The 13240-nt window shown below is 39.9% G+C and overlaps 1 protein-coding gene across 2 annotated transcripts in view; it reads left to right on the forward strand.

Annotated features, from left to right (window-relative positions):
- LOC132815071 (1-phosphatidylinositol 4,5-bisphosphate phosphodiesterase gamma-1-like) overlaps positions 1–11327 on the forward strand; it is a 203018-nt gene extending 191691 nt beyond the window's left edge. For both annotated transcript variants that reach the window (XM_060823772.1, XM_060823773.1), the window contains exons 31-32: positions 8681–8865; positions 10153–11327. In XM_060823772.1, the coding sequence (XP_060679755.1) occupies positions 8681–8865; positions 10153–10213 (246 nt within the window). In that variant the 3' untranslated portion in view covers positions 10214–11327. The remainder of the gene's footprint in view (positions 1–8680; positions 8866–10152) is intronic.
- The last annotated feature ends 1913 nt before the right edge of the window (positions 11328–13240 follow it).

Raw genomic sequence — 13240 nt, forward strand, 5'->3', positions numbered from 1 at the left:
CCTATCCAGCTCTTGAGGTTGACAGTCATATCACCCTCAAGTAAGCTGATGCTACCACCTTCCTCTGCACCAGTTCACATGCCCAGTCCACTGTGTCCCTCAACCTTGATGGCAAACTCATTTCTGAACTACGATAGTGAGAACTGGAGTACAGGAGAAATGGATTCTCAGGTGTTATTTTTATTGTACTGTGGTACATTTGAAAGAAGCATGTATCAAAATCACCAAGGAGCTTTTCATTCCTTAACATTGCATATTGTTCTCCTCACATTCAGCTACATGATTGGAAAGAGGGAAACAGTTAGGTGCAGTGGAATTCATTCCCTAAGGGTATTGTGAGTCTACCTACAGCACATGGACTGCATTGATTCAAGATTTGGAGATGCCGGTGTTGGACTGGGGTGTACAAAGGTAAAAATCACACAACACCAGGTTGTATCACCTGATTAAGGAGCGTCGCTCCAAAAGCTAGTGTGCTTCCAATTAAACCTGTTGGACTATAACCTGGTGTTGTGTGATTTTTAACTTGATTCAAGATGGCAGCTAACCACCACCTTCTCAAGTGAAACTAGAGACTAGCAATAAATGCTGGCCAAGCCAGTGATACCCATATTCCATGAATGAATAAAAGCAAGTTTTACCCAAATGCTAGTCCTGTCCCATGTCAAATGGATTGCATGGGGCACAGCATCATTCTTATACACTACTTTCTTAGCTTGTACAAAGAAAATGGTAAAAAAAGGAAACTCCCAAAAAACTTTGTAAAGAGTTTAATCACAACTGCACATAAAATATAAAGTAATTAAAACAGGAAATAGACCTATTTTTTAATCTCACATATATGATGTAGTAATGTAGCCTCATTCTACAGTCAGATGCAGTTAGGTAGGACTGTTAGCTGGTTGTATTTGGCCATGCATAGAATTCCTAAACTCAGCGCTGATCTGAAGGAAGTGAGTTGCATTTCTCCAGTAGGGCAAGGATACAAGGTCATGTTAAATAACCTCAATGCACAGGTAGCAGAAAATAATAATGTTGTAAGTAATTAAAGGATCTCCATCAATTTTTTTGAAAATAAAGAGAGATCAGCACCACATATACAGATTAAACCGGAAACCACAAACACACACACACATTCGTGCAAACACAGAAACCACCACTTTCAGGTAGAGAGAGTGACACACAGCAGCAGTGGGGTCACTTGTAACTGCTGGAATGAATTACTTCACAATTTATGTCTTTAAAATAATGTGATTGAAAACTTACCAAACTATCTTGCTTATGTCAATAAACACTGATCCACAGTTCAGCTCACAGTCCTAGCCCACCACATCTGATTGTCAAATGAGGTTACATTGGCAGTGCTCCATAAAACATCTTTGCTTGTGTTTCAGAACATAAGATATAGGAGGAGGAGTAGACTGCAAGCCTACTCTGACTGATCTTCAACATCAGCTCTCATTTCTTGCTCATTTCCTAAATCCCTTTTTCCCATGAGAGATCAAATATCTATGTTAGCTTTAAATATAGGGTGTGATGTTAACCTCCCTGGAGGTGGTGAGGGGGAGGTATAATTGAGGAATCAGCTCTGATGAGGTACTTACCCACTTCTAGAATGGGAGTAAGGGGTGGGATCTGAGAAGTATACCCTGCCTTGTCTGCTCCCCATGACCCCCACCCCATTAGAAGAGTATAAAATTTCTTCACCCTCTCACCTCTGGATATCCCAATTAGGCCTCAACTGGCACTCCCTCAGTAGCTCCTGGCCTCTATTTAGGTTCTGGTGATGCAGAACACCAGTATTGAGATCTGTGATAGGTTGAGAATCTTGTCCAATGTGACTGTTGGCTCTTAACTAAATAATTGGCATCTGATCAGCCAAGTTTCCTCAGCAGATAAGTGTGGCGTGTTAGTCACCATAAAATGCAATGACATTGCACTTTCAAAAACAACTCAGAAAAAATTGAACCCATTCTCAATGATGACACACCCACAATTCCCTGGGGTAGATTCAATGTTCCAATGATTCATAAACCTTTAAATGAAAACATTCCTCCCGTCCTCAGTCCTAAATAATCATTTCCAAACCTTGAGACTGGGTAGACATTACAGCCAAAAGGGCAGGTCAGAGGTGGGAATTCTGCGACAAGTAACTCATCTGCTGCTTCTCAAAGTGTATATGCCATCTGACATAAGCTAGGAACATAATGGAATAATTTCCACTTGTCTGGATGAGTGTGACTCTGCAAACACTCATGAAGTTCGACACCATCCATGATAATGCAGCCTGCAGCACCTTCGATGTTTGCTCCCACCACCATCGGTGCACAATGACAGCAGTGTATACCATCTACAGGGTGCACTGTAGCAACTCACTAAGGGTGCTTCAGAAGCACCTTTCAAACCCATAACCTTTACTGCATAGAATGGCAAGAGCAGCAAATTCATGGGACACTGCCATGTTCTCCTCTAAATCATGTACTATCTTGGGGCTTTATTGCTGTTCCTTTAATGCTACTGGTTCATAAGCCGGACCTCATCCCTAACAGAACTAAAGGTGTACCTACATAAGTTAAACCGAAGCAGTTCAAGCAGACAGTTCACTACAATCTTCTAAAGGGCAGGATGGTGTGAAATGCTAGCAACACCTCCCTCTCATGGCAGATTGAACAGGCCAAATTTAATATTTATATGTGTCTCAACTGCTCATGTCCTCAGGAATGGTTGCCTATCTAAAAGAATTCTCAATCTCAACAATACAAGACGAATTTGTGATTATCTTTCTGTTTTAAATTAATGGTTTGAATTACTGTTTGCAATCTTTGCTGCCAAACTCTGTAAAATGCATGGCAGCTATGTAATAGTTTACATTCTCAATAATCAAGAAGTAAACCTTTCTTAGCAAGTTTTGAGAAGATTTGTAGCTAAGATTGAGGTTCTGGATGTAGGTTTGCTGGTTAGACTGCAAGGTTCATTTTTAGACGTTTCATCACCATACGAGGTGACATCATCAGTGAGCCTCCAGTGAAGCGCTGATGTTAGTGACCTGCTTTCTATTTGCTGAGCTGGAAGGACCTGCTTTCCTGAAGAAGGGCTTATGCCCGAAATATCGAATCTCCTGTTCCTTGGATGCTGCCTGACCTGCTGCGCTTTTCCAGCAACACATTTTCAGCTGCTTTATATTTGTGTTTAGGTTTCCTTGGGTCGGTGACATCATTTCCTATGGTGATGACATTTCCTGCTGTGATGATGTCATTTCCTGTTCTTCTTCTCAGGAGTAGTAAATTGACTTGGATTCTATGTGTTTGTTGATAAAGGTCCAATTGGAGTACCATGCTTCTAGGAATTCTCACACGTGTCTCTGTTTGGCAAGTCCTAGGATGAATGTGTTGTCCCAGTCAAAGTGGTGTCCTTCCTTATCTGTATTTAAAGATATACTTGCCACAAAAAGACATGACCCACTCTCACTAACATCTTTACATACAGATGAGGAAGGACACCACTTTGACTGGGACAACACATCCATTCTAGGACAAGCCAAACAGAGACACGCTTGAGAATTCCTAGAAGCATGGCATTCCAACTGGAACTCTATCAACAAACACATTGACCTGAATCCCATTTACCACCCCCTGAGAAAAAGAATAGGAAATGACATCACTACAGGAAATGATGTCACCAACCCAAGGAAACCTAAACATAGATAAAAAGCAGGCCATACCATTAGTGCTTCACCAGAGGCTCACTGATGATGATACCCTGTATGGTGATGAAACATCTGAAATTGAACCTTCCAGCTCAGCAAGCAAATTTACATCCAAAACCTTTCTTTTAGTATCCATGGGGTCTCTCTCCTTCTCTACAACTAATTAAACCCTGACCTGAAACAGTTCACTGTTTCTGGCTCAACTGCTTTTACTGCAGTGCAGGAATGGGTGGGGCAGATTCACAGAATTGTTAAAGTGTAGCAAGCGACCATTCATCCCATTGAACCTGAAAGCCTCTCCGCACATTTTTACCTAGTACCAAACTTCCTCCTTTTCCTTGTAATTCTGCACACAATAATCCAATGCTGTCTTCAACGCCTTCACCACAATTCCAGGCAGTGCATTCTAGACTCTAATTACTCACTGTGTGAAAAAGCTTTTTCTCATCTCACATTTGGTTCTTTTGCAAAACAAGTCAAAACTATGCCTTCTGATTTTCGATCTATTTTCAAGTGGAAACAATTTCTCTTCATTTACTTTGTCCAAACTCCTAAACCTTTTGAAACCTTTTGGAACTTTCTCTTTAATTCATTCACATCTTTCCTATATTGTAATTCCCAGAACTGTATACAATACTCCAGCTGACTTCAAACCAGTTTCTTATATAAGTTGATCATAACCTCCCTGCTCTTGTACTCATTGCCCCGATTTGTGAATACTGTTTGATTTATTAACAGCTACCTTTCTCTACTTGTCCTGACATCTTTAATTACTTACATGCATAGACAAGTCTGTTAGCTACTGCATATCTTTGGAATAGTACCCTTTATTTTAAACTGTCTCTCAAGATCATTGCACTGAAGTATATCACCTCACACTTTTCCACATTAAATTTCAACTGCCACCTATCCATCCACTCCAATAATGTGTCAATATATTTTGAGATCTACGCTATCCTTCTCACAATTTATGGGTCTTCCAAGCTTAGTGTCATCGACAAACTTTTAAATTGTAGCTTGAATTCCAATATAAATCAAGAAAACTAAGAGTCCTAATACAGACCCCTGGGAATCTCCGCCACAAATTTTCCTTCAGCCCCAAAACTACCCATTAATCATTACTGCCTGTTTCATATCCTTCTGTTAATTTTATATTCAAGTTGCTGCTGTCCCTTTTATTCTTTGACCTGTAATTTGCCCCACAAGTATTTTGTGTGACACTTTATCGAAATCCTTTTGGAAGTCCACATATTCCCATGTCAACAGCCGTCAATTTCCTCTGTTACTCTTCAAAAAACTCAAGCAAGGTAGTTAAAAACAATTTTCCCTGAATAAATCTATCCTGAAAACTTTGAATGAATCTATATTTTTAATGTTACTACAACGTGACTAATAATTTCTTGTAGGTTCCCCAGCATCAAAGTTAAATAGCCTGGTTTGTCATTGCTATGCTGTTCTTTACAACTATTTTTGAACATTGACATAATGTTTACAATTCTCTTTTCATCTGGCACCATCTACAAATCCAGGAGAGATTGAAAAATAATTCCCAGTGCTGCAGTAATTTCTGCTCCCAATTTCTTCGATATCTTTGAATGAATCTTACCTGGTCTCAGTACTTTGTCAACTTTAAGTACTGAAAGCATATCTAATACTTCCTCCAGATCAATTTTAAACACCTCAAATAATGGAGTTTCCTCCTCTGTCACCATGTCTGAGCAGCAGCTGCCTTGTGAGTAAAAACAGAGACAAAATATACATTTAACGCCTTAGCCATGTTTCTTCCCTCTAAACGTAAATATCCTTTTGATCACTAATCAGTACATTCCTTCTTTTACTACTGTTTTGCTATTGATGCGCTTATAGAAGGCTTTGGAATTTCCTTTTAGTTTAGTTGACAGTCCTTTTTTTCATCATCCTTCTTTGTTTCTCGTATTTGCTTTTTCTCTTCCCTTCTGAACTTTCCATATTCAGCTTGGATCTCAGCTGTATTTCCTATCAGACACCTACCATAGGCACCCTTTCCTTGATGAGGGAACACATCTTGACTGTACCCAGTCACTTTGAAGGTAGCCTGTTTTACAGCTACTGTTTCTCCAGTCAACATTTCATTTCAGTCTATCTTGTCCAGCTCTGCTCTTGCTCCATTGAAATCTGCTGCCTGCTAGTTGATTATTCTTACTCTAGATTGACCCATGGCATTTTGCACCATCATCATAAGCCTTATAATGCACTATCCCTTAAATGTGCTAATCTTTCACTCGGCCCAATTCATTCCCAAAAATCGTGTCTCGCAGTGCATCCTTTCCTGTTAGACTGGGCATATATTGCTGAAGGAAACTTTCCTGAATTGAATTGAATTGAATTTATTAAAATTGAACTTATTCTCATGTGTACCAAGGCACAGTGAAAAGCTTTGTCTTGCGAGCAACACAGGCAGATCACAGAGTTAAATCGCATAGATAAGCAAATAATAGGTAAACAGTGGCAAAACAAAGACACAGGTACAGGCGAATGCTAAGAGTTTGAGAGTCCATTCAGCATTCTAACAACAGTATGGTAGATACTGTGTTCAGGCTTCTGTACCTTCTCCCCAAAGGTAGAGGTTGGAGGAAAGCATTGTCAGGGTGGGATGGATCTTTGAGAATGCTGGTGGCCTTTCCTTGACAGCGGGCCTGGTAGATGGATTCTATAGATGGGAGATTGGCCTTTGTGATTGCCTGAGCTGAGTTCACCACTCTCTGTAACTATCTCCAGTCTTGAATGGTACAGTTGCCATACCAGGTATGCAGTCTAGAAATACATGCCCCTTACTGTCCCTTATATTAGCACTGTCCCAGCCAATATACAGGTAATGAAGGTCCCTTCGATGATATTTACACCTCTGTAATTTCTTTTGCAGCTATGTTCCTCTCAAGTAAAAAAAGGGTGGTGCTGGAAAAGCACAGCAAGTCCTGCAGCATCCAAGGAGCAGGAAAGTCAATGTTATGCCTGAAATGTTGACTCTTCTGCTCCTCGAATGCTGCCTGAGTAATGTGCTTTTCCTGCGCCACCTTTTTTGACTCTGACTGTCCAGCATCTGCAATCCTTACTTTCACCTAGCTATGTTCCTCTGTATACTGGCCATTAGCTGGTGGTCTATATGGTTCACCTAACCATGTCATTCACACTTCTTTCTCCTTAGCTCTTAAGCAAATCTATACTGTCCTTGATCCCTCTGTAACATCAACATTCTCCTGTACTGCAATGCTCTCCTAAAGCAAAAACTCCACCTTCTCCTGTTTTATTTTACTTTATTATCATTTTTGAACACCTTGTATCAAGGAATATTAACATCTAAATCAGCCTTTCCTTCAGCCAAGTCTTTTTTATCACCAAATGTAATAATCCCCACATTGCTATCTGTGCCTGCAACTCCCCAGTCTTATTACCAATATTCTGAGCATGCACATGCACGCAGTGTAACTCTGATTTAGACTTCACTATTTTCTCCCTTATGCTGACTCCATCTACTGACTATTCTCTATGTTAGTACTATCTGCCTCTTCCAGTATTTTGTGTAGCCTGGTATTATTTTCTCATCTACTCTTCTAGTTCCTATTCACCTGCTGAATTAGTTGAAACCATCCCAACAGCACTCGCAGAACACCCCACAAGGGACTCCATCTCAGTTCAGTTCAGACACAATCCAAGTGGCTTTTACAGCTGCCATCTTCCCCAGAACCAGTTCTAGTGTCTCAGGGATCTAAATCCCTCCTTCCTGTACCATCTTTCTAGCCATGTACTCATTTGTCTTACCTTTTTCTGTAGTCATTTGTATGTGGCACTGGGAGTAATTTGGAAACTACTACTTGGGACATCCTGTTGCTAATTTTCTACCTAGCTGCCCAAATTCCAATTCCAAGATCACATATCCATTCCTATCTATGTAGCTCGTGCCAATGTGGACTGCGATCTCTGGTTGCTCGCCCTCCCTAAGGAGAATGTCCTGCAGTTGTTCTGTGATATTCCTGACCCTAACATCAAGGAGGCAACAAACCATCTTGAAGTCATGTTGAAAAGCTCTAACTAAAAGAATCTCAATAAGTACTACCCTTCTCCTTTTTATCCTACCTACATGTACAGCTGAGCTACTCAGAACCATGGACTTGACTCTTGCTGTACACTTCCAACAATCTATCACTCTCATCAATATCCAGAATGGTAAACCGGTTGGTTATTGGAACCTCTGCGGACTCCAACATAACCTGCCGGTTTCTGTTGGGTTGCCTGGCATTCACTCATTTCTGATCTGCTGCTTGCCTTTAACTTGCCGTGAGACCACCTCTCTGAATGTGCAGTCCTTGTATTTCTTTGCCTGAAAGATTTCCTTCAGTGACCCAGACACTGCTCAAACTCTGAAGCCTGAAGCTCAAGCTTGTGCACTTGGGTGTCCTATGCATGAAATTGTCTAAGCCACAAGAATTGGCCACGATTTCCTACAACTTGGCATTCTACTTCATGGGATCTTACAACAGAGAGGAAGCCATTCACTCCAAGCTGCTGCCAGCTCTTTGGAAGAGATTTCCATTCCCTCTGTCTTGCTGCAGAGCCCAGCAAGATTTCCCTTGTCAAAGTTCTATTCAATTACTTTAGCAACCTCCATGCAACCTCACATATTATTAATATTAAACCTGTATCCAAGATTTCTGTCTCACAACTACATCAGATAGCCTGCTTTCAATGAGTTATAGACATTCATTTTTCACCATGAATCTTTTGGTGAGATTTCTGGAGTTTCCCTTCAACAATTTAGCAAACTTGGTCACTGCAGCTTTAATTGACCTGTGTGAAATCAAAACCAAAAGCTATTGGAGGCCATATGAAATGGAGTTTCACGGGAGAATGTCGTATATTTAGAATGTGTGTGTGTGAGATCTTGATTGGGTGACATTCAAGCAGAACGCTTTAAGATTGTATACATTCTTCAAACAGGAGGAAGACGATGAGAACCTCTATTCATCCATCCAGCAACTACGCGATCGGACAAATGAGCTTTCCAGTCAGGTGTCAAGTTTTGAACGGAACAACGGCTGTGACTCCAGGTACCAGCAGCAACTGGATGAACTGCGAGTTGCACAAGATCAGCTGATGGAGCTAACTGAAGCTAGAAACAGACGGTAAATAGATATTGCAAGTCTGTCGAAAATATTTATGTGTGTGTGTGTGTTCAACTAGTTTGATCAATTTTCCATGAAAGAGTTTGTAAGGAATAAGCGCATCAGTGGAAGGTAGGGGACAGTGTGATTAATCTGCATTGCTTTAGCAAAGAATCATAAATAACACTCACCAAAGGGACTCCATTTATGCTGAGAACATTTATTGTTTATCCTTGCTAATGTTGCCCCAGTAAAGAAACTTCTCAAGGATTGGCAATTTACTTTTGAGATTCAAGTCTTGTGCCAGACAGATGGGATGAAAATTGTTGGTATTGCTATAAAGTTCCTTTTAAAATGAGTTGAAGCAATCTCAGTCCATTTCTAGTCAACATGGATTAACAGCACTAATTTCACACAAATGGTTCATGAATGGGTCAAACATTGCTGGGAAAATAACAGCTTGATAATAACATATGTTGTTATTAATGCACAAATCAGCAAATTTAGGGAGTGAAATTGTAATGAGGTGAGTTGCGATTCTCCAGAACATGCTGATTGATTTACGCTATGTCACTAATTTCTTCACACAAAGGGCATCTCAATCATAGATTACCCTCATTTATCAGAATCTCCTGAATTCACATGTTCAGTACATCACACTTCAGACCTGAAGATAGCCAGATAGAGCAGAAATCTAACGATAAAAATACCTTTTCATGAGGGAATGCAATGCTAGTCAACCTAACTATCCCCAAAATGGAAACAATTGGAGCTGTTCAATCATATTGCTGCGTGTAATAGGTTGTTTCAGATTTAATAAAAATTAAATGTTGATTTTTCTCTTGTCCCTTACGTTAATTTCTCTTTCATAATCTAACCTTTCTCTTCCTCTATTTTCCTCTCTCCATACCTCATTCAAAATTTTCTGTTTATCTTCAATGCCATAGTTTATTTAATAGATGACTGAGGGCAAATAACGCCTATTTAATCAGCTTGAGCAAGTTCTCAGTTCTGCACCTAAGTGACAGCCTAGAATTTTGTGCTCACATTTCTGGAATAAAATGTTCATGCACAAGCTTTAATTCCAAAGTGAAATTACTGTCACTGACACATGGTTGATATGTGTCTGTCTGTCATCTGACTCAGGAATATCTGACTCAAGTATTTGAAATGGAAAGCCTTGCTAGAGTCCACACAAAGATGTCTCATTTTGATGAGCTCAAAAAGAAAGTACACCTGTCTTTTGTACTGGAATGAGTGATAATTCAGTGATCCATTGTTTGTTTCTTTCATTTTTCTTCCTTGCAGACTTATTGAAAAGAAAAAGAGGGACAGACTACGGCAACAAATGGTGAACAAGAGAAATTAAAGATCATGTGACTTTGGCAGCACCTAGGCTGCAGATCATTAAGATGTCTATCGGTTTCTATGGAAACCCACTGCAGATTCGGCCTACGTTCAGGCAGTCCTGGAAAATTCCTGTATGAAGTTGATTTAGCACATGGTGTTAGCTGGCCTAAGCTTTTTGGAGATGAATTCAGAGACTAATGATACAGCTCTGGTGCCTTTTTAACTTTTTCTTTTGTTTCCCTTTACCATGTAACATTCACAGATGACCGATTATTTTTTTAAAAATGTCAGTATAAAGATCTGAACAAGAGAAACATGTGCATTTGCATCAGATCTGAAACTTAGCACGACCTGATTCTCGCCAGGATAGGTCTCATGTAACTATGGTAAAGTTTATTCAGTGTATCCAGTATTGTGGCAATTTATCCACCTCCTTTCTGGCCTTTGCCCAGACTATCCATATATTAGAAGCTCTACCTAACTCTCTACGTGTCACACTTATTCCGTAACACTTTCCTTCTCATACATTGTTAATAAAATACCAAGGGAGACCTATCGGTAGATTCAACAAAAATAATGAAGGTGGTTCAATGTTCCAGGGAACTATGCAGATATGGCCATAGTGGGGACATTGGTGGTTAGCTATTGTTTTACTCATAGGGATGTTCTGTCCCACACACAGCTTCAAGCTCTGAAATAAATGGGAACAACCCGTTTGGAAAAAAAGAGTACACTTTCAAAAGAACTTCAATTTTCCTTTTCCTTGTGGGTAGCTCTCTAATGGGGACACTCTTTTTTTTGTTTTTGTTCCCATTAACAGATTTTCCCATCATCCCAAAAATATGGCCACGTCAAGGTTGGGGTTTGGGAGACAGGCTCCTTTGCTACCATCGATTGATTCTCTCAGGCAGACCACTGGGAGAGTGAGAATGGAGTTTTTTTTTAAAGAAAATTTTTATTTTTCCAAGTTTCATTGTACAAAGTTAAAAGGGTCCATAATGCCCGACGTACGGGTAGAAATGAGCACGAGCATTTATGAATAAAAAGATGTAAAGGAAAATATGTAGCCCAGCATTTAAGTTGACATTACATACATGAGTACGAACAGATTCAATAAACAGTGTTAATACATAGCTGTTGTTGTATGCTTTTTTTTGTCCTCTTATCCGTTACGATTTCCCTCTGGAATCAGAGACCCAAACTTATATAAATTTCTCCAGCACGACCAAACTGATCATGCTTCAGGCCTGATCATCAACAGTGAGTGTTGACAGTTTATTTGGCAATTTGGTCTTTTACAGTCAATCATTCTGTTCATGATTTGCATTATCCTACATCTATACTGCCCTCTGCCCACCATATCTTGTCTTTGTCTCTGTCTCATAATATAAGTCCTGTGGAGGTATCTCAGAACACGTTTCCATTTACTGTCAGTGACTCATTGTTGTGCCATCAGAGAATATCAGGTCATAATTCAGGTTGTCTTCTTGGACGTCTGGATAGCTGGTCCATTACACTGAGAGTTTCTTTCTCATTACCACGTCCCTGGAATGGAAAGTAATATCTACAGATAATTACTTGTACAGTGATCGTTTAGTATGCATAGATATGTACACACTCTTCATTTTCTGAGCCTCTTCAACTGAATCATTGTTGCAGGTAAATAGCTGATGTCAAAGAAATAGGACTCCACTTCTTCAACAATAATTCATTAAAATTGATCTCTGTAGTTCTGTGAACATTTTCGAGGTGATGGGAACTCTTTGGTAGCTCTTGGATTCTCTTTGATGTCTGTTGCACTGACAATATGTTCCAAGAATCTGAAGAATTCCAAGCTAACCCTTCTAATCCTTCTAAGCTGTTTGTCACTGTTCTTTGAAGAAAAAATCTGGAGCTGCAGTAATGCAGACAGGTAAATGGTTAAAGCAATGGCTTCCAAACAATGTGATGAGCATTACCAATTGTTCAGATTCTTTGTCCATTGGTAGTTGCCAAAGGCTACTATTGGCGTTGAGTTTAGTGAAACATGTTTTTTGCCAGTTTCCCCAGACTCTCATCCACTGATACCATGGGGTAACTCCTCTCTCCATTGCCTTGTTAAGTTGTGTAATGTCTACACAAATTCATAGTGAGCCATTCGGTTTTGGTACTGACACCATACCAGAACATCAATTTATTGAGTCATTCACTGTGAAACCACTCCATTGCTTCATTTCCATACCTTACTTTCTTCAGACGGGGGTGCAAAACTTCTCTTAATGTGAATGAGCACATTTTGGTATCTGCTCTTAACATAATATAGGAATCTGTCTAGCTTTCCAAGTTCCATTGAACTATTGTGGGAATTCTGCTGTTGTTTTCTTGACTGTCTACTTTGTCACAGGACTGCACAATGAACAGTTCTGAATCGTATTTAGAGTCTCTGTGATTGCTTAATCTTTGTGTTGCACTGCCAGCTCAATTTATCTTTTACTCACATTTGAAAAGTCTCTGGAGCCAAATAGTGAATGGTTGAAGAGAATCTTGTTTAGCTCATATGTTGTATCTGAGAGAACTCCTACGTCTGCTTATGTCTAACTTGCAGTTCAATCCTGATGAAGGGCTTATGCCCGAAACGTCGAATTTCCTGTTCCTTGGATGCTGCCTGACCTGCTGCACTTTAACCAGCAACACATTTTCAGCAATAATTTTTCTTGTGTTTTTTATTCCAGGAATGTTATTTCCTTCTTATCAGATTCTTTAATTACTTGAATATGAAGCTATTCATTGGCACCTCCCCCAATAGGTCCAGGGATTTGGATTGTCAGACATCTGCTTGGGCCGGTTTGAGTCAGGGGGTTCATCTCACTATAGTTTGGGGAGTGGGCTATGGTCAATTCTGCAGATCCACTGTAACCAGTTAGGGAATTAACAGATTGTCAGTCAGGGAGTAGTGCAGTGTTTAGTCAGGGATCTGGTCAGTCAACATTCAGGACTGTTTGTCCAAGTTGTTTATCTCCCACTTGTCTACCCATTCTACCAATCTATCTACATTATGTGCTTTTAA

Source organism: Hemiscyllium ocellatum, chromosome 4 (genome assembly GCF_020745735.1).
Source record: "Hemiscyllium ocellatum isolate sHemOce1 chromosome 4, sHemOce1.pat.X.cur, whole genome shotgun sequence".
NCBI lineage: Eukaryota > Metazoa > Chordata > Chondrichthyes > Orectolobiformes > Hemiscylliidae > Hemiscyllium > Hemiscyllium ocellatum.